The sequence below is a fragment of the Prinia subflava genome, chromosome 2, assembly GCF_021018805.1.
Source record: "Prinia subflava isolate CZ2003 ecotype Zambia chromosome 2, Cam_Psub_1.2, whole genome shotgun sequence".
Taxonomy (NCBI): Eukaryota; Metazoa; Chordata; class Aves; order Passeriformes; family Cisticolidae; genus Prinia; species Prinia subflava.
The window spans coordinates 12,369,098-12,391,495 of NC_086248.1; the positions used below are offsets into that span (position 1 = coordinate 12,369,098).

General features: G+C 37.1%; 1 protein-coding gene across 1 annotated transcript in view; it reads left to right on the top strand.

The window, feature by feature from the left end:
- The window catches only part of NBAS (NBAS subunit of NRZ tethering complex), a 162,541-nt gene that overhangs the window by 12,588 nt on the left and 127,555 nt on the right, over positions 1-22,398 (top strand). The window contains exons 10-21 of the mRNA XM_063424697.1: positions 2,326-2,464; positions 3,911-3,976; positions 7,465-7,593; positions 9,480-9,543; positions 10,740-10,933; positions 12,025-12,282; positions 13,082-13,207; positions 14,501-14,652; positions 15,389-15,523; positions 15,795-15,873; positions 16,580-16,684; positions 16,952-17,088. Of these exons, the coding sequence (XP_063280767.1) occupies positions 2,326-2,464; positions 3,911-3,976; positions 7,465-7,593; positions 9,480-9,543; positions 10,740-10,933; positions 12,025-12,282; positions 13,082-13,207; positions 14,501-14,652; positions 15,389-15,523; positions 15,795-15,873; positions 16,580-16,684; positions 16,952-17,088 (1,584 nt within the window). The remainder of the gene's footprint in view (positions 1-2,325; positions 2,465-3,910; positions 3,977-7,464; positions 7,594-9,479; positions 9,544-10,739; positions 10,934-12,024; positions 12,283-13,081; positions 13,208-14,500; positions 14,653-15,388; positions 15,524-15,794; positions 15,874-16,579; positions 16,685-16,951; positions 17,089-22,398) is intronic.

The window sequence follows — 22,398 nt, forward strand, 5'->3', positions numbered from 1 at the left end:
GGTAGCTTAATCTGGAGCCTAATGTCTTATTTTTGCATTATCTGCATTTGCTGCAGAAATGTTTGATATTAAAGCCTAAAGTTTGCAATGAAGGGCTTGTGATGAAGGAGCTTTCAAGGGGTTCAGATTTACTTAAATTTTTTTGTACCAAAATTGCTAAGTAAAGAAGGGCGTATCCAGTTTTTCTTGGATGCATCAACTGAGCTTGTTCTCGAGACCAATGTTACACTGGTTGTCTTCAACCCAACTTTGTACAAACCTGGGGAGTGGAGTACTATTGAGGTACTGCAAGAGCAGCCAGGTTTTGAGACTGGAGGAACTCTTGGAGATCATCCAGTCCATTCCGCTTCCCCTCAGGGTCAGCTGGAGCAGTTACTTGGAGCCACGTCACTGCAGTCCAGGACCTGCACATCTGTGTCCTCCCTTCGGAGCATGGGCTGTGTCAAAGGCCTCTAAGGTGCTGGAGAGTGAGCCTGGCAGCACATCCCTGTGGTTGTTTAGAACAGAGACAGGTTCTGGCTGTCACTTTCTGCAAAATGCTGCACTCTAGGCCTGGCATTTACATAGGTCTTTTTCTAGGACTTGTTGAAAAGGTTCCTGGCCCCTGTTAGTCAGGTGTCCCTCTGGAACAAAAGCTTAAAGTACCCTTGGGTTAGGAACATCTGGCAGATCCTGCTCAAAGCTTCTAAAGCTCACTAGCTAGCTCTTCCTGGCAATGACAGGCATTGTGGAGTTCCTCAAAGGCTTCCCAGGAGTCCTCTGATGGTCCCAGAGGTATGCAGATCTTTAAGGATCTAGAAATGAAGCCTGGAAACAGCTGCACAAGCTGCTGCATGCTGGCTTTGCTCTGTGTAGAGCACCTCTGCAAGAAAAAACATTAGGCTTCCTCATGTTCATGTCTGCTATTGCAGGTTTTGGTGAAAGTGACTTCTGTTTTACTGCCTTAGGCCATTCTTTACACTACGGAATAGCCAAAACTCTCAGGAGCTTTAAGCATCACTCTCAAGAGAGATCTTACCACGTTCTGCTAGTCACAAATGTACAGGTGGGGGTCAACCTCCTCTCCCAAGGAGCCGGAAAGACATAGAAGATGAGGCTTAAGCTGTGCCAGGGGAGTTTCAGGTTGGGCATCAGGAGCAATTTTTTCACATTGAGGGTGGTTAGCCACTGGAATGGACTGCCCAGGGGGTGGTGGGAGTCACCATTCCTTGAGCTGGTCTAGTTGATGTGGTAGTGTTTGGTCATGGGTTAGGCTTGGTGATCTCAGAGGTTCTTTTCCTAACTGATGATGTGATTCTGTCATTGATCCATGGTACAAAATCATCCTGCTGAACATTTGTGACTAGCAGGAGACCTAGGAATAGTAAAGAAGTTTTACTGATGTCTTAAAGAGGATTAAATGTGGAAGGATTTTTCTTTTCCTTTATTTTTTGATTTGACTTTTGTGGGTGTAGTTTTGGCATCCCTGGCAGCCAGAGCTGCACTGTGTGAGCGGCAGCTGCTGCTGGGGGCAGAGCACTGCGGGAATGGTGTGGCCTTGGGAAAGGGATAAGGGAGCATTCCCAGGCTGGAGAGCTCCTACAGTTGCGCCTTTTTATGTAGATGCTTCACCTTTTGGTGGATGATTCATTACAGTAATGCTTCCAAACAAACTTAGACACCTATTCTTGAAGTTTTCATCAAAGTAGTCATCAGTTAAATATAGAAGCTCCTGTTAATAAGGTGAAAAGTTTTCAGGGGCAAATACTTTGATACAGTTTAGTGGTGATCAGCAATAATTATAAGACTTACGTGGAAGTTTTTAGAATGCCACATATGGTGTGTAATGAAATTATTACATGTGTAATTGGTACAATGGGTTTAGAAAACAGAATTGACAAACCTTAGTGTGTTCAGTTCTTCAGTGAAAGAGAAATAGCTTTTGTACCACATTTGAATAAATGGAAATCTGATGCTTAAACAGGATGATCAGAACTTGTCATATGCTTAAGCAGTAAATTTTTATCCTTTTTGAGGGTAAGGGGGAATCTCAAACTTGTGGCCAGATTTATTTTATTTTAGATGTTGGGAATTATGACTTACCTGGAAAGCTAGAGATGAGAATAAATAGGTATACGTGCTACAAATAACAAATGTTACTTGAACAATATTGAAGTATTTTTAGATTTCAGGCTATTTAGTCACAGACAAAAGTTTATTGTGGCTGTTAAGTGTCTTGGTATATTTAGCCTTTTCTTACTCTAAGCAAACTGCTATAGATATAAGCAAACTAAAAACAAATATGGCAGTATATGAAATCATAATACATCTTTATATGTTTTACAGACTTCTCCTTGTAGGAGGCTGTGAAACAGATGAAGATGGAGTATCTAAAGCAGCTGGTTGTGGGATATCTGCCTGGAGAATTCTGTCAGGCTCTCCCCATTACAAACAGGTCACTAGTTACGAAGATGATGTTAGAACAGTAAGTATGTGTCCTCATTTTACTGGATGAATATTGTCACTGGAAGTTCAGTTAGTATCTCTCTTTAAAGATGAATTTAATATGATATTTTGCTATTTTCTAAGCTATGATGTGTATGTCTAAACAGTTATCTTTTTCCCTACAGTGTCTGTCTGTTTTTGCTTCTTCTGTAGTATGATTTGAACTTCAGGTTAATTATCACTTGTGGTTTTAAAACAAAAAACAAGAAAGGAGTCTGTAGATTTCCAAGCTACAATATTTTTTGCCCCTAGTTGTACACAGGGCTATGTTACCTGTCTTTGTTGGAAAAAATTACAGTTTGTTCTTCTATTACTTCAGAACAGAAGGCAGCACACCTGAAATAAGTTCTCCAATTTAATTCTGGCTCTTGATTTCTTTTGCTTCTAGAAGTAAATGTTTGATTTGGTATCAACTTGGTTATGCTGACATCCATTTACAATATAAATTTCAGTGTTTACTTTTACATAGGTATTGCTTAGTATTAGTATTACAAGTGAGTTGTTAATTTAATTGCAAATGAGTAGTGCTTTTCTGTGACCTGTTATATACCTATTGAAGTGGACAGAATTATACAAACAGACTTTGTTATGCTTGCATTATTTTAAAATAGGCAGTCTTACAGAAATTTAAAAGTAGTAACATCGTAGAATATGCTGAGTTGGAAGAGACCCACAAAGATCATTGAGGGCAACTGCTGGCTCTGCACAGGACACCCCGACTCACACCATGTGCCCAAGAGCGTTGTCCAAACATTTTTTGAACTTTGTCAGGCTGGTGCTGTGGCCACTTCCCTGGGGAGCCTGTTCAATGGCCAGACACCTCTGGATGAAGAACCTTTTCCTAGTATCCAAACTAAACCTCCCTTAACACAAATTCAGGCCATTCTCTCAGGTCCTGTCACTGTCACCACAGAGCACAGATCAGTGCCTGCCCCTCCTCTTCTTTGAGGAAGCTGTGACTGCAGTGAGATCTCCCCTCAGTCTCCTCCAGGCTGAGCAGACCAAGTGACCTCAGTCACTCCTCACACGGCTTCCCCTCAAGGCCCTTCACCATCCTGGTGGCCTTCTTTGGATGCTTTAATCTAACCTTAATCTCTTTCCTATATTGTAGCACTGCTGACTGATTGCCCTCACTGTTGACCAGGACCCTCAGGTCCCTTTCCCCAGCACTGCTCTCCAGCCTCTCATTCCCCAGTCTGTGCACACAGCCAGGGTTGCCCCAGATACACGATCCAGCACTTGGCCTTAGTAATTTCATATGGTTGTTGATTGCCCATCTCTCTAACTTGTCAAGGTCTTTCTGCAGAGCCTCTAAAGAATCTTGCAGAATTGTTTTACTGTTATAAATGACTTAATTTTTGGTGCATAAAACAGTATATGAGATTGTTTTTCATTGTTTGAAAATATATTGTTTCTGTTCTTACAGGCACAGAGAAGAGGATTATTAAGGATTATGAATTTAAGATTTTACAACAGGCGAGGAACAGAACAGGTATTAAGATCTAGGTCTACCTCAGAAGTGTATTTTACTAACATAATTGTCCATTAATGACTGCCTAAGAGACTGACTGAAATTAGGTTTTAATTTATGCAACTTAGGAATTAACATTCTATTAAATTAATCAAAACTCTTTAGCATTAAATGGAGTAGCTTGCCACTTAACTGGCTTTCTTAAAAATCCAGTTAGTTCATTTGCTGAAGCTTGAGTCGCTGGGTTTCAGGAACAGGTTTAGAGATGTAGAGTTCAATATGAAATGTAAACCCTTATTCAATAAAGAAGGTATAAGAAGTCACCTAATTATTTGTTAATGAATGTGATAATCAGACCATGTTATATGTGTTACATATTCTACAAGGAGAAGGTAGATTGTGATGATGCTTCTCAAATATATGCCCAAGAGATGAAGTGTAAGAACAAAACAGCCTTTACACTACACCTATCCTTCTAGAAAACAACAAAAAATCCTCAGCCTACAATTTGCACACCACGTGGGGAAGAAAAATGGATGGATTCAGACTAATCATTCATGGCTTAAATAGGGCAGGCACAAGGACTTTATTTTACAGTCTGAGATACTATGGAAGCATTTTGCTAAGTAGCTTCAGAAGTTTATTACGGGTCAGACTTCTGCTCCCAGGATGCATGTAAACCTAGTGAAACTGCTGATCAGAATCAGCTTACTCTTAACAAACTCTGGGTGTGGACCTTGTGTTCTCCTCTGCCCTGAACGAGTGTTAGGTCTTCAATGTCGTGCTGAGGTGTAGGTGTGTGCTTTCTGTATTTCTGAGGTGTTGTATGCAGTGCTCATGGCTTTCTTCGTGCCTTAGGAACTTCCTATGCAGTACTGCACTTCCTTTTCTTATCTCTTGTCTACTCATCGTGTGTATCCTTGGCTTGATTCCTTTTTCTATCCCCCTTTCCCTTCTTGTAGAAAAAATTTTTATCCTTTCTTTTGCTTTACAAGGAAAGAACAGTAAAGAATCTGTCTACCACCTTCACTCTGTGTCCTCCTGGGAGAAAAAAATGGCTGATCTGAGTTGGAAATTACCTTAATAGATTTTTGGGATGTTTTAGGTGACTGGTTAAAAGAAGTTGCCTACTTGATTGGAAAGGGAATACAAATCTTTCTGAATCTTTCTCAAGGGTGGAACAGGGAGAGATTTTATTTCCTTCACTGAAAATGCTAAAGCTGACTTAAGCTTTTTTTGCTGAAAAGCTTGTACTGCATGTAGCTGTACTGAACTTCACCTTCACTGTACTTGCTAGTACTAAATTAATGAAGAAATGTGGAAGCTTATTCATCCTTGAATGTTTTGATCCAATTTCAGAGATTATGGCTTAAATATGTAAGGTATAGTTTTTATTCCTAGTGTGAAATTAACACCAGGGTTAATATATGACAGACACAGCAGCTAGAGGATTTGTGTGTTAGAACTGGCTACACTGGGATTTGATTCTTAGTGTTGTTAAATGACACTTTAAAAATGTGAAGTGCCAGCCTGCGGAGTTTCTCAGCATCTTGTTTTGCTGTTGCCTTAAGCTGATGAGCTGTTTTTGGAGGCAGCATTGTCTGCTTTGGCAAAGGAATGATTAATTTTTATAGATAAGAGAGGCTTGGGTGATAAATTTGAATGTGTTAATGGCCACTCAATAACTAAATCTCACAGCCAGAGAATTATTACTGACAGCTGAGTAAACATTTACCTCCTTTCAAGATCTGTGATGTATACAATTGATCAGTTATCTGAATGGGTTATATATTTTAGCTCTGTGTTTCTAGGCTCTTTAACAATCTTCTGTTTTTTGTCTTTTGTGCATGCAAATTGACTTGAAAGAGAGAATTGCCATTAGAAGAGATGTACAATTCCTGGGCGAATTACAGTTGAAAGTGCAGTATTCCAGCTCCCTAAGAATATAGTCAGAGAATATGAATATCTTCTAATATAAATAATTCTTAATGGATTTAAAAAGCCCCTTAATGCTCTCCTTTTCAATTGAAAACACGTTTTAGGAAGGGAGTTAAGGAGTGCTCTCAACAGCTGCAAGCCATCGTACAACAGTAAACAGATTTCTGGATTGTTATTGCTTCTCTGGCATACCTAGAACTTTAAAAAGCCATATGAATAAAATAAAAACAATAATTAAACAAAACGAAGTCCAAATAAACACAGTGACCTGAAAGGAATATTTTTATCTTCAAACAATACCTACCAGTAACGTTCTGTAGAAAAGCCATTAAAACTTCTTTATTGATGGATATCAGCTAAACTTTCTGTGCTTCATTTCTGTTTGGGGTGTTTTCTGAGAGGGGAGGTGCTGGCTTAAAAAATTGGTTAGCTGCAAATTTGGGCAATTTTAACTATGAATCCTTATTAAAATGTTTTTGAAAGTGAACTAACAAAATGGAATTTTATGAACAATGTAATTTTTAGGAATCTGCATGTTGTTGTCTTCCAGGGAAGATGAGACACTTTAAGAACTGAATGGTCTCTCTGAAAACGTAAAATTTTGTTGGGAGAGGAGCGAATAAATCTAAAACGTATTTTCAGAAGTTGCCATTCATTGCCAGTGGCACTAAGTTTGACTTTAAAATTCAAGTGTGTATTTAGAATGTCTTGTGGAAATAGCATACAGATCCAGTTGTAACTGTGCAGGACTTTGTGGATCCTTAAGAAGGTATTTTGTTAAAGTATGCTTTGTCTCTTAAGGTATCCAGAGCTGAAGGAGAAGTTAATCTAGGAGAATTTTTGTAGCCTTGATGAAGTTAACTTACAAATATTGAATTATTTTATCTGTATGGACGTAATCTGATATTTGTTATGTTACTACTTGGTCTGTTGTCACTCAAGAGATTCTTGGATTCTGATTCAGTGTCCTGAAATGTTCCTCCAAAGTCTCTGAATGTCTGTATTTCTTGTTTCCCTTTTTTGTCCTTTAATTCAAGAAATTGATTTGTAATAATGCCACCCAGAAGTTTGCTCCCAGGGAGAAAGAGCTGTACTAAGCTGTGGTTTAGTAATAGTCTTCCTGGAGTGGACCAGAGAGTCAGGATAGTAGAAACTGAGGTTGCTGAAGGCTTTTTCTGTACAGAGAATGACCTGCAGTTTTCCAAGTAGCTTTGCATTGCTCTCAGGGAGTTCTCTTAGGAATGCTGCATTTCCAGGTTTTGTTTGCCATGTAACAACTTGATACAAAAGTTAACATTCCTAAAGATTTGTTCATGCTAAGATAGTGTTCTTCCTTTATGCAGGTTGGTTTTACTCCTCCATACCACAACTGATCTCTTGTCTTTTTCTTTTAGAGTAAGGGTTTTTTTGTTTGTTTTTAATTTAAGACATGTTAACTTTTTGGAGTGGAAGATTGTACAATTTTTTGTTCCCCTAAAATAGAAAAAAATATATATTTAGAGGTATTTTTGGGGTATTCCTTGTTGTATATTTTTATAATGTTTGTATTTGCTTGGATATCGTGTTGGCAGGATGGAGTTTTCAAGATGAATCTTTCTCCTGATGGAGCTCTTTTGGCAGCTATTCATTTCTCAGGAAAACTGACGATCTGGTCTATTCCATCTCTCAGACAACAAGGAGAATGGGACCAAACTGCTCAGGTAAGAAGAATGTACATGTTTAGACACTTGGATTGTATGTCCTGCTCCTCTGGAAGTGTGTTTTTGTAGGAGATGAGAGGAGTAAGATGTGTTAGCTGAGTACTAGCTTCCCAGTCAGCTCCATGTTTTCCAAGAGCCCTATACTTACTTTTATAATAATCTTTCTATGTTACACCCATAAACTGTAAACTTGCAAAATTAAGAAAAAGAACCAATTATGTTGCAATGAATTTTTCATGAGGCATTTTCATGTGCCAAGAATTAGACTACAATGCCATTAGACTGAGATGCCTTTATAGAAGAGAAGTAGAGGCTAAAATGGGTAAATTTGTTTCAGTGGTTGAAACCAAATTCGCCTGAATGTCTCAATGTTTTCTATTCCTCCCTCAAAATTTACCATACCTGCTTCCAGATGGCACTGTAGAATATTTTCTTAATCAAGTTGCTATTAAGTCCAATGCTTTCTACAGGAGTTGTTTGCAGAACTAAGTAGGGGAACTTACATTAGGAGTTGCTCAGACACTAGCAAACTTTTATGTGACTTGTGGGAATTTAAAAACTGGGAATTTAAAGCTAATTAGTTTTCAAGGAAAAAAAATAATAAAACTTATTTTAGTGGGAAAATGCATTGTGAAAAGTGAAAAATCTGAAACGATGCACACTAGTACATGAAATGTTCTGATTTTCTTCCCATTAGTTTCTTGACTAATAAAGAAAGGCTTTTCACTGGAAATACTGTGTGTTGTGTTTGAAACCTATGAGACATAAAACTATCAGTTCCAAAAGGGTAAACAAAGGGGTGGAAATGTAATTTCAAGCTTATTTAGAAATAATTTTTAAACAGCAACCACAACAAACAAAAAAAAGTCAAAGAAGTTCTGCTCTAGTGTTGGGATAAGTGTCGCCTGTCTAAAATGCATATCTATTTATCTCTATTTTTAGTATACACATCAGGCAAATTTTGCTCAGGGATGCTTATAGTGAGTTGTATTTTTTCTTTCTTTATAGCAATAATGAATCTGTATTCTGAAGGAGCATTTGGGACTTTATAATTCAGTGAGGGTGATATAAATGAATATTTAGTGCTTGACTGTTCTCAAAATTTTTTTTACAGGTGAAACTGGTGTTCAAGTATAATGTGTATTTTCATAATATGTGTGCAATTAACTTGGAGTTGCCTCATATTTACTTTTAATTAGTAGACTCTCCTCTTTCTAATGAAAATTCAAGTCTGAAAAACACCTTCTGCTTGACCCAAATGTGCTTTAGGTATTTCAGCTTCCTGTACTTCCACTGCATTGCACTTGGGGGCAGGATTTCTGTCACTGCTGAATCACGTTTAAAATAGCAGCACTGCAACACAATTCTAAACCTTGCAGTGCATCAATTAATAGTGCTGCTTCGTTTCTTGCACTAGTCTTGAAAGGGGCTTTATAATTATTAAAATAGTTGGGGAAAATACTTACACAACTGTGCTAGACTGTCACACAGGACCACTACACAGACTGTTTTGAAGATTATTTTATGTGCCTGCAGTCCTATATGTAGACATGAAAAGCAAACACTTGGCTTTTGATTGCTGGAGGACTTTAATTACAGAAATCGTAAGGGTATCATTGCTCTTTAAAGCTGGTCAGGCCATGACTTGTGGTTTTGTTGTTGTGCTGTGGTTTTTTTGTTTTTTGCCTTTTTTTTTTTTTTTCCTTTTTTTTTCTTTTATTGTCTGTAGAAAAGTACAATGGTACTGCACCAGTCGTATGTTTATGCTTAAGAAGAGTTTGAATTTATAGGAAGCATTTTAACTGAAAAATGAGTGGGTCAGCTACCAAGTAAATAAATGGGCTCGGTGTTACAAAGATTTACTTGAATATAATTTTTGTTTTTAGCCAGGCTATGATGAGCTTAACCCAGACTGGAGACTCTCCAGTGAAAAAAGAAAGAAAATAAAAGGTATGCAGTACAGTTAGATCATTATTTTATATCACTGTGAAGTTAAAAATAGTAATGCTAATATACGAAGGCTGAAATGGCTTAATTAAATCTCAGTCAGGTTGCCAAAATTGCATGATTTGAATTTGCAGCATGGCAGAGCTAAATGAGTGTGTTCTCTCTTAGGAATGTTTTTATAGCCATAAAGAACTTGGTATTTCAGTTAGTACAGGATTTCATTTTTTTCTTCCTGTGAATGTCTAATAAATGTTGAAAGCTACTGTAATTTAAAGATGTCAGTTTAAAATTCTAAAAACAATTCTAAAACAATTTTCCTCTGACTGGATTTGTCTCATCACTCTCTATTGTACTCCAGAAGTTCAGGCCAGTGTGTGCAGTAATTTAGCACCTGGTTGTTGCATGGCTGTTCCAAGAGTGCAGAGATCAATAGCTATTCCATGATCCATTTGCTGCCACTTGTACACATCTATATTATTGAAAGATTCCTGTTTCTATTTTCCTTGGTGATTCTATCTTTGGGTTAATTCATCTGACCTTCATAGGTAGGCTGCAGATTAAGTACTATTAAAAAAGGAATGTTTGGGGAAAGGTTGTTTTCATCAGAGGAATGGAAAGTGATGTGTGGGGAGCAAAATGAGCTCTCTGCTGAACAGTTTATCCCAACACCCACTTACCATAATCAAGGCAGTGACTGGAGATGCCATAGCTTCCACCCTCAGTCCTAGAGAGTTTTTTATTTATTTGGTTTTTTAGTTCAATATTCCTAACAACCTCCTCTTGAAATATGTTGATATGTTTACTTGTCCTCAAAAGCAGTGTAGCCTTTTCTGACTTTCATTAGTATTATTATGTCATGTTGAGGATGGCCTGATAGATAATGAAGTAGATAATTATCAAAGATCAAAAATCCGCCACTTTTTGTGCAAGTAAATCAGTTTACTGTGAATTTTTTCCAAATAATTTATATCTATTATGTTTGTAATTAAGTGCCTTTTTTTGTTCTCAACAGCTTTGCTTTAAACAAAAATGGTTTAGTAAAAAGTAATTGATATAAAATACAAACTTAGTGAACCAAGGTTGCAAATAGAGCAGTAAATATCTGTTAGATTAGACCGTATTTTTTCATAATGGAAGTCTCCTCTGTTTTTACCTGAGGTTAACATTATCTTTCTTTATATGGTGCATTCTTATTTTAGATAAAGAATCCTATTACCCATTGATAGATGTAAATTGGTGGGCAGATAATTCTGTCATCCTTGCTCGCTGCTCTGGTGCACTGACTGTGTCATCAGTCAAGACACTGAGAAACCTGCTGGGAAAGGCATGTGAGTGGTTTGAGAGCTCTCCTCAAGTCACTTCAGCTCATGATGGAGGATTTCTGAGTCTGGAGGTGAGGAATGTGCACAAGCAGGTATCCTTTTGGAATGCAGTATAACACTTCGCTTTTTTTTTAATATGTATTATAAGGTAGGGGGGTTAAAATGAAACATGTAAGTACTCATAAGAAAAGCGATTCTGCTTCCTTATCTGTAGATAGGCATTGCAGGGAGTTTCTGAACTTGCTGCAACCTAACTCTTTTAAGAAAAACTTGATAAAAGAATAAATAACTTGTGGAGAGTAGAGGCAAAACTCCTGGAAGGTTGCCTCAATGAGAGGAAACTTGCAACAGAGAAGAATTTGTGTTGACAGTAACCTTGCCTTGTATGTTAGTGCATCTGAAGAACACTGCAACCATCCCTCTTCCACTTTGAAATACATGGCTCATAGAGACAGAGTGAACACATTTCAATTAGACATGAGGAACGCAATGAAGGCAGAGTCACGTCATCTTTTCTTTATTTGTAGTAGGACTCCAGAAGGGAGTAGAATATAATAAAGTTAATCAGTTTTAAAGTTTCTTTAAAACTGAGAAAATTACTCTTTTCTAAAGCTTATATTGAAATAGGTCTTAAACATCTTATTCAGAGGTTAGCATTAGAATCAGAAAATCTAAGTACACACCAAAGCTTGTGTGTATGTTTTTGAAAAGTTGTATTATTCTGGAAATAATATATAGAGCTGGTGACTGGCATAGTGCAGCCTGAGGATCTAGTCTGAAATTACATTGAACAGAAAACCTTGCTTTGAATAGCTGAGATTGAAAACACTCCTGTATGCTTCAGTAAGCTATAGAGAGCGTGGGAAGATGAATCCACTGTTGTGCCCTGTCTTGGCTGGTGCAGGAGATGTAGTGTAAAGACAGGTGACTAAGAAGCCTTCACTTAGGTAGGTGGGGGATGAAGCCTCAGATCCAGGAGACAGATGCAGTCAGGGTTTGTGGAACAGGTTAAGCAAACTGAGAAACCAAGGGTTTAGAGGGAGAGAGGGAGGGAGGATGTTGATTCTGAAATCTGAAGTCCTGGAAGTGGAGATGAATTTGGTTGTTACTAAACTAGTTTATGTGTACTAGTGGATGCTCCTTGTTCATGTTTTCTATGCAGTGTGAGGTGAAACTTGTTCCAAAAAGGCTGCGCTTGGAGAGCAGGCCTGGTGATGAAGATGAGGGAGAAGACGACTCAGACTCAGATGATGAAAGTTCTGCTAAGGACAGGTATTTCAGCTACCTAAAGCAAGGCCTGTACTTTGTGACAGAAATGGAACGATTTGCTCCTCCACGGAAGCGACCACGTACTATTACAAAGAATTTCCGCCTGGTCAGCTTAAGATCCACCACTCCAGAGGAACTGTACCAGAGAAAAGTAAGTCTAGAAGGAAAAGTCACGCCTCTCTTAATCAGCTTTATTTAAAAAGAAATTTTTATTTTTCTTTTAATTCTTGCTGTGTTGACAAAAGGATTTAGGCACATACTTCTGAGAGTCTCTTAACTGACAGTTAAGTGTGCTGTGTCACCTGATCAAAGGGATCCTTTTCTAAAACTAGCATTATAATAACTAAAACGAGGTGATGTTTCCACTGGGAGACACTGTACATCATTGGCTTAGCTAGACTTGGACATACAGTCACGTGTTTGCATGTAGTGAAAGACTTGGCAAATATATTGAATGAAATCAGTTTAACTTGTTGTTGACCCAGGAGTGGGTTAACTTACAGTCCTTTGTGAATGTTTTGCATGTTTTTTCAGATGTACGTACAGATTAAGCCTCTGACTCATTTTTACCAACCAGATACTGCTTTGTTTTTAGGGCTCTTGGGCAGACTGCTTTGTCTAGGCCATTGCAGTTGTCCTGATGGTAAACCAGCACACTCTGTATCTGTTACAGTTCTTAGGGAATGCTGATGTCAGACTAAATATGATGTATAACTAATATGATGTTACCTAAGTAACATCTTCCTTTTATTTGAGGGGAAAATATCTGGTTTTCCAGAGATCTATCACATCTGAGTCTTACTTATCTGTATCTTGAACCACTCTCTTTCCTACCTGCTTATGCATACCCAGAGTAATTATCCCTCTACCTCTTCCAACACACAGAAATTACAATTCATTGTTCAATATGGAAATCAGATTACTTTCATTTTCATGTGTTTGCTTTTTAGATTGATAATGAAGAATATGGGGAAGCTTTGTCTTTAGCTCAGACGTACGGCCTTGATTCTGATCTTGTGTACCAAAGGCAGTGGAGGAAGTCGGCTGTTAATGTCGCTTCAATTCAAGACTACTTGGTGCGTTTGTGTTCTGTGGGTTTTTTTGTTTAGGCTTTCTTATCAGACTGAATGTGGTATCTTTACAGAAATGGAATTCTCAATTGTGTTCTAATTTATTTACAAATTGGTGGCAGTTTGAAGAATCGTCCTGCAAATTCCATTTCATGTCATGTGTAAGAGAGCAATTTAACTTGAAGGCCTGATCTAGAAACCTTGGCAGTTAATTCAAGTTATTCTTTTGGAATATCTTTTAACTTCTGTTAATAGCAACACACTTTCTGTGGGTAATCTCATTCCCCACATGCAGCAGTAGATTATTGCCTGGCAAATGAAGACTAATAAGTAGAACTATCAACTCTTTAAACTTCAAATTATTATAGAAAATGAATTGGGAAGGTGAAGTTGGTATCAGTAGCTATGTTGCCAAGTTTGAATAACAAAGTTTACAGTGACTGTAACTGCAAACTGTAACTGAGCTTTTCAGTAGAATTCAACATGGGAGTTTTTAGGCTTGGGAAAAGGACTTCTAACACAGCAGAAAAAGGGTGTCGAAGTTGTACAATCTCATGGCTGTGGTAAAGTATTAGTAATAGAAATATACTATTACTATGGAATAGTAACATGGTTACTATTATGATTTAAGCAATGGTTTAGTATTAGTATAGTATATTATTAGTAATATAGGTATATTAGTGTATATATAGTAGTATAGATAGGTGTGTTAGTCTAGGCTAAAGTATTACAAGAGATCAAGAGAAATGTAATCTATTTTTTCATTCTAGTCAGATATTGACTGAATGTCAAAATTCAGCCATTCTCTATCTGTGATATCAACCAAAGATCAGCAGATAAGGCAAATACATTTTGTAATTCTGGTGCCTTTTCTGTCACAGAATCTTACTGGCATGTGAAAAGGATTGTATTGAAAATTACTCTAGTGCTATTGTGGAATATATGCACTTGGTTTATAAAACACGTATTTTACCCCCAAACCATCACATTTTATTTAGTGTAAAAAGGAGAGACATTAATCTGAAAGTACAAATAGTAACTTCTGTTCCAGCTGTTGTGAAAGTTCTGCTAAATCTTTTGGTATTTCTGTGCTCTTTTCTGCCACATAGACTCTGAGGGAATTGTGTTTGTTGTGTTCTCGTATCTTTTGTTGGTTTTCATTGTCAGTCAGCAGAGGAGCTTAACATCTTCTTAAGTGGAAAAAATACGTGAGGAAACTTTAACCTGGTTAAAGTTATCTCTGGTTCCACTGCTTTGGATTGGACTCTGTAACATGTCTATGCTCTTATTCTTGGACAGAGCAAAATCAAGAAACGTGCATGGGTTCTTCATGAGTGCTTGGAAAGAGTTCCAGAAAGTGCAGATGCTGCTAAAAAGCTGCTTCAGTATGGCCTGAAAGGCACAGATTTGGAGGCTCTTGTGGCCATAGGAAAAGGAGAAGATGGTGGCAGGTTTGGGAAGAGCTTTTTTTTGTTTGTTTTCTTTAAAAAAATATTTTATATTAATTTGGTAAAATTCTTTTCTTATCAACCACTGGTGAAAATACTGAGAAGGTTTTGCAGGACTTAGAAAGGTCATGCTTTGACTCAGACTATTCTATAGATGTCCACAAAGTACCTATACCTTTTACCTCTGTATGTATATAAAATACAGTGTTCATTTTAAGTATATGCCCTGTAATTTCTTCATCAGAGGGAATTTATGATGTCAATATTTTGCTATGAGAATGTGTTTCTCTTGTTGCTTCTGAAAGCTGCAACTAACCCTATAAATGTATTCTGTTATATGTCTTACTTGATCAAGCAGAAGCAAGACACAGTAAAGACAATTCTCAGTGTTCTATTTCTGGTGGTAGAAATAGAGACTGTTCTTTCATTGTGCAGTCTTCTATTGCCACTGTGTGCTGTAGAGCTGCTGCCAATTCCACTGCTGGCTATGGAATTTAGAAACTTTTATCAAGTTTGGTTTTGGTTTGTTTTAGGGAGGGAGTGGAAACAAGAGTTGATGTCTTTTTTTGGTTTGGAAAGAATCCCTGCGTGTTTACAACACAAAAATTCAGTATTTTTCTAGAAATGTGCAGATTTTTAGTCAAAACGTAGACAAAAACCTGTTTTAATATGTCTCTTCAAAAATTAGTTCACTATTTTTTTCTCTTCACTGCTTAGGTTGTTGATTTTTGTCTTCCAGGTTTATCCTACCAGGGGAAGTGGACATTGAAATTCCCTATGAAGACCTTTTGTCACCAGATGAAGAAATGGATACAAGAAAGGAAAAAGAGGCCAAGAAGCGTCAAGAACTGCTACTATCAGTAAACTTCTCAAAGTAAATGAAATGTTAAGCCATGTTGTATTCAGAATTATAGGTTTGTAATAACTGCATAGTTGCAAAAACATAATTAGTTACTCTTCTATATATTATTCCTACTAGAAAAGTGGTTTAAATTTTGGCATTATGTTGTGTCAAAGTTCTCGTTTTACTTAATTCCTTGATATATCCCAGTGCAAAAAGTAATTGAAATGTGTAACCTTTGTCTTCATATGCACGTGATATAAAATATTAATGGCAAATGTGCAAATTCCTGTTCTGAACACAGGCTGTCCCTGGAACAGAAGGAGCTCTGCCGTAGCAGGCTGAAGCTGTTAACTTACCTAGATCGCCTTGAGACCTACGAGGTGAGTTCTGAGTTCTCACACCACGGCTATTCCTGCAACTTCTGCATCACATCATTTTCCCCTTTTTTCTTACTTATTGTGTCATTGGTGTATAGCCTTGTGGAAGGGCTACAGTCTGTCACTGGAGAAAAGTAAGATGTTTTCTGTTCAAGTACCTGTGTTTCTCCTGTTCACTGTTTCAAAAGGATGGCTTCCAGTCCTGAGAGGTGCAGTTGGGCAAAAGCCAGCTTTGAATGTCCTGTGTCTGCAGGGAATTGAATTATCCAACAAAATGGGATGTAGAGGTCAGGCAGGAATACTGTGATTTCCCTGTCAGACAAATTGGCAAGTTCTGTGCAGGTTCTCTAACAGATTCTTTTCTTCCATGAGCTTACCAATATGAAAGTTTTTAGAATGTCAAACTGTTTTTTACTAAGTTTTTAAATTTTAAATTTGCAGTTGGCAATGCACACACTCCCATTATGGCTTTTACCACAGCTCTGTAGCTAATGATGTTTAAACCTTAATTAAAACAAGGCAGAAAATTGTCTTAGCTTATCAACCAAAAATGCATCTGTTTTTTTCATACTGAAACAAAAACCCCAGCATACATTTCAGCATGTATCTCATACTTACTCATCCTAGGATAAAAAGATGTGTAGACTTTTTGATGCTTTTGTAAATCTTGCATAAAAAGCAGTCTTGCTTTTTTTTTTTTGTTTTTAAGGAAATCCTTGGAGGGCCTCATGCAGCTGAGCAACATTATGATGGAGAATTCTTTAAGAAGTTCAGGAATCAGAATATTGTACTTTCAGCAAGAACTTATGCTCGGGTATTAATATTTATGTCGATAGAATGCAATGTTGTTTTGGTATTGCTCTTTGCACTTAAGTCCTTTTTCCTCTTCCCTTTGAACTTGGTTGAATCTCAATGGAAATTTAAGATCTAGCATCTTTGTTTGATTTTAAATAAATAAATGCTTTGTTGCTAAAGAAAATTTAAAAATTAACTTTTTGTTGTATTGTGTGTCCTAAGCTTTCTTGCTCATTTTTAGTCTAAATCAGTCTTAAGCTCTGCAATTTACTGTTCTATTCTTTAGGAAAGCAATGTCAGAGCCCTGGAAATTTTGTTCACTTTCCATGGATCAGCTTTACTTCCACACAGACAGGCAATCCTCTCCAATTTTCCAGAGACCACTTCACCACATGAGTATGCTTTGCTGTTACCTGAAGCTTGGTAAGGATGCATCAATAGATACTAACTCAAAGAGAGATGATCTTTAGATTAATACATAAATTAGTTTCCATGTATGGCAGTCTGCTATTGGTTATCATCAGGATCACGAGCAGGTTTGTCTGTGTGGTCTTGACCATGGACTGGTGATGAACACTCATCATTTTCTGCTTTACTTTGTGCCATTTGTGGAATCTTTTTGGTCTGTAAGAGAACAGCAGGGGTTTCAGAGGTTCTTGGCTCCATTGCATATATAAGAGGGAACATGGACTTTTCTGACCTGAAACTGCTCAGATTTTCACGTGTGTAGTACAGGTCTTTAATTGGTTTTTGATAACAGCCAATGGTAGGAAATGAATGATACAAGTGTTTAGGTCCCTGGAAGCAAATACATTTTTCTGGATTTGTTTTGTAAAGTAATTTAACACTTAAGCAGTCAGCTACTTCAGAATCATTACTCTTCTTACTACTGGTTTTTGATCAACTGTGTAAGGTACAATTATAAAAAGCTGTAAATACAGAATTTCCTACTGTTTCATTTCAGCATGAAAGGTTATTTTACTGTAAATTTTGTAAGAGTCTTCCTTGAACATCATATTTATGTTCTGCCCATTAATTAGAATAATATTTTGCTTTTAGAGTGTTTCTTTTAGACACTTCAATTATGAAATCAGTTTTGAAGCATATTGTTGAATGCTCATAACAAGATGGACAGATTTCATTATTTGGTATTTTACAATAGGACTTTGAAGCCTTACTTCAGAGGGAAAGTTTTTGGAGGCGCTAATAGTTTTTTTTTTGTAGTCTTCCATTATTATAGTTAAGCTTTTCACTTCAAGGTTTTACCAGTCTCATTAAGGCAATTCTCCTTTTAGAACAGGATTTTTCAATTCATCAAGTTATTCTTCTGAAGCTTTTCCTAACTTAAAATACTTACCAGTTTTGTCATCTCAAGAGAAACAACATTCTTTATTTCATGATAGTCAATTCTTTCCTTTTTATGTGTTGGTAGTATTGGGAACACATTTAGTGATTTAGTTAAGGTGTGAAAACACTTGTTTTATCCTTTTCTATAGGGTAAAAGGACCGTGAAGAGAAATTATTGCAATGTTTGCAAAATTGGTAAAACATATTTCAGTATTTCTCTTTTGTTAAGGTTTAGAATGTGAGACATAGGGAAGAATGGTCATCCTAAATATGGTTATGATATATTGTTGGTCATAAATAGGCTCCTTGTATTTCTGAAGAGTTATTTGTTCTTGGTTTTGGTTTTTATTTTGTTGTTTGGTTTGTTTACAAAACTGACTTATGTGCCTAGAGGCAAGATGACAGCTAAAGTAAAGCATTTCACTAGTGATCTAGTAGTAAACACGTGAAGTTATGGGGTAAGAACTTAAGTTTTGTCTGCTGTTGAAAAATGAAAGTATATATTTTGAATCTTTAGTCTCATAGCAGACAGAACTTTCCAGTGCTAGGATCAGGTATGTGCAGGTGCACACTTTTTATCCCCCAGATTGCAGAAGAGACAGTACTGTGTGTCTTTTGAAGTTTGTGTCTTTGGACAGCTACAAAATGAGGATGAGATCAACCCCTATATACACAAATCCCATAGAAATTTTCTGTATATTTGATATAACCTTTTTCTAAAACTGTTTCTCTATTTCAAAATCAATTGCTCATATAATATTGTTAAATATGCTCCCTAAGCCCATATTTTATGAATGTAATTAAATATGTACTGATGGCAATACCTGTTATTGAGAATAATATGCTAATGAAATAGATTTATATTATATAAAGTAAAATTTTCTTACTATTTTAAGAAGGCTTCTGGCAATTCCTGTTTTGTGTGAATCACAGAGAATTGAAGTTACTAGTAATTTTTTGTGAGTTTATTGTCCTTTTAGCTCTGGCATTTGTTTTTTAAGGAGTTTATTAGTATGGATAAAATTACTGACATTCTCTAGATATGTTGTCATTGTTATGAAATGTCATTTAAATAAGTGTGCTGTCTAGTTTTCTTCATATTAGAAGACAGTAAGTCGATATAATTTGCCATAAATTACCTGATTGAGCAAGATTATGGTAACATTTATTAATTCCCACAGAACATTAAAAAGTTGTAAGTAGTGACTGTAATTAATGCACTTCTGAACAAAAGAAAAACATTACTAAAGTATTAAAACACTGGGATTTATAGGTAGAAAAAATCTTGCAGCATTACCACACAGTGTCTTTAGCTTATGTAGCTTGTAATTACTGGGGTCTCAGGACAAGCAGTGAGAGTGAGTCAATCTGTGCTGATGAACTTTGACTTTAGGCAAATAGATTCTGAGTCAGGAAAGGACTGTCTGATTTTCCTTTTGAAATTTCTCACTGTTGCAGTTGGGGAATGGAGTGTATCCTTCAGAAGGTTAGGGTTTGTTTTTTTTTTTTCAGTTGCAAAAAAGACTACTTTCTTGTGACTTCTTTTAGATCCTTGTTTTTCCTGAAAATTCTTGGTTGCGATGTCTGTCCTAGCAGATTTCAAGGCAGTATTTGGTTGCTGTGGTGCACGTGAAGAGACCACTGACAGAGGCGAGCTGATGGTGTTGCCTCCTTAAGAGTGCAGCCTGATCCAGTGGCCTTGCTTAAAGGACACCTTGTTCATGCCTTGTCCATGCCTTTGTTGCTCAGTTTCCTGCAGCTCAGGCCCCTTGCTGATCAGAAACGATTTTGGTGGAGGTGTCTTCTGTGTCTCCATATATGTCTGTGTGTTTAGGATGAAGCACAGTTTGAAGTTACCGTATTGTGTCTCTGTACATTGCACACTTTGAACAATGACGGGCTTGATTCCCAGCTGGAGCTCTGTGAGCTGACACTCATCCCTATGGGAATTCACTACATTGCTCTATGCTCACTTCATTCTTCCACCTCTAGGGGAATTTGGAAGGGGCAAAACATGAGATTGTATAGCAGGTGCTGCCTTGCTTGTGTGTGGAACAGGTGAGGTGGGTAAATGGGCACCTCCATCTACAGCCAGGGTAAGAGCACTGAAACAGTTGCTGACTGTGCACCCTCTCCAACATGAATGCACATACAAGTGCTATATATGAAGAATTTCCTAACCTATACGAAATGTGTTGTACAAGTTATGTTAACTGTTCAACTGCATCCTCCAGTTCTGCTGGCACTAGTAAATTCTAAGTACCTACTGAAGGAAAAGCTCGTTTGGTCAGTGCAGTCTGTAGGCATAAAGCAGGTGTTTTTCTTGTACTTGCACATGTCATGTACATTAGGATGGCATTTAAAGGGCAATGTTACAAAAATTTGAGGTCTTGTCAGTCAAGGAAGAACTGGCATAACAAATGGAGAAATAGTAAATTTTTTTTCCCCTTTTGGGATAGCTTATTAGGAAATACATTTTTTTCCTGTATCTGCTTATAAAAACTCTCAAATGGTAGATATCCTTTTGTTTCTCATTTTTGGCACATATTTTATAGCTAGGATCTTTTGGGGTTACTCAGTTCAGAAGTCCTTTGTCTAATCAAAATTTATGCATTCATGAGACTCTTGGAAAAGTCTGTGATTTAAGTAAGCTAACCAGCTCCCTATTTGAGAAACAATCTGAAATAGTAAGACACATTGGTGGCTGTAAATGGTATTGGCTTCAAATTGGTATTGTGATAGATGGACAGTACTAAGTAATGTGTTTTTGCAGAATTGGGATTGTAATGTTTTCCTACTTTTCATATTATTTCTCAGCTTCTTCTATAATGATCTCTGTGTATAATGACACACCTGTGTCTCTGGTATCTCTGATAGGGATTTATTCTCCTCAGAGATCCATCAGATGCACAGACTGCATCTGTTAGGACAACTAGAATGAAGGTGGTAGGAGTTTAGGTATTAGGAGTTTAGTTCAAAGGAGATGATAGCTTTTTATAATCTCCATTTTAATTGCTATAGCTAGTGTTCTTAATCTATAGTTAAGAGTGTTGCCCTGAGGTTTTAACATGTGATCTAGGAAAATAGTGTTTTACCACCATTATAAATATATACCCAGAGTATTTTTCCAGTTTTTAAGGTTTCTTATCCTTTGTACTAGGCTTAACTGCTGCATTGTAACACTACTGCTCACATTTTCAACTCACAGAAGTCTGGAACTTCAAATGTGTGGTTCTGTCAGCAGCCATAAGTCTGCTATATTGCACATTATGCTGTAGTAAAAATCCTCCCCCTAAGACAACAACTTTTAATATGTTGCTGTGTTTTTGCTTCTTAACTTTCACAAATACTTGTGTTCAGTTGTGACATAAAGTGAATTTTTACTGGAGAGTTGTGGATGAACTCCATTTGCCTGACGAACTGGGATGGGAATGTGGAAGTATCTCCTAAAAACTTAGTGAAGGTTTTAAAACCTGAAAATTTCCATGTGGTTGACTTTCATCTGTGAGTGAGTAAGTACTACTAAGAGTTCATAAGCAGTTAACTTTGCCTTTCCATAATGATGCCTTATCCTGAACTAGGTTTTTAGTTATTGCCTGTGGCACTGCAGTTTCAATAAAGCTCATCTCTTCCTTTCCTTATATGTGCATGTAAATAGGAGTGATAACAGAACGTCTGCAGAGTTGTCTAATAAACGGTCCCCTCTTTCTTATATTTTTTTTTTCTTGTGAAGCTGAACTGCCTTTGTTTTTAGTATAATTCAGCGATGTTCACATTAAAAGAATTAATCCCATGGTCAGTTCTTTTTTGAATTGGCTTGAATTGTATAGTGCTACAGTAAAAATAATAAAGGCCTGTGTTTTATATGCATGTCTTTTTTCTTTGAAATAACAGGAAGAAAAAAACAGTTCACAGGGAGAAATGTAGTTAATATTATTTCAAGGATATGCTTGGTAGAAAAAAATAGCAGATCTCATCTTCTACTATGAAGTAGAAAAAATAATTTTTGAGGGAAGGATTAACTTGTCGTGATGGCACTCATGTTCTTCTCTGGATTGACTTCTGTAGGAGCAGGGATAGTTCTTGTGCATGTAAAAAATAAAGCAGTGGTTTGGAGGAAGAAAGAGAGACTCTTCTGCAAATTGCTTGTGAGCAAATCTGTGATAACAACAGGAATAGCTCATTATTAGCCAGGAGGCTGCTGAAGACAGTGAGCTGGCAAAAGTACCATAGATGTTGGTTGTGAGGAGTTTTTGAAGAAGAGAATGAGAACAACTCTTCTGAGCTGTGGAGAACATGAACTGTCAGGGAGGAAGGGGGAAGTGTCACAGAACCTGCTGTTCTGGAGCTGAGCTATCACTCAGCTGAGAGAGCTGAGTGTGTTCA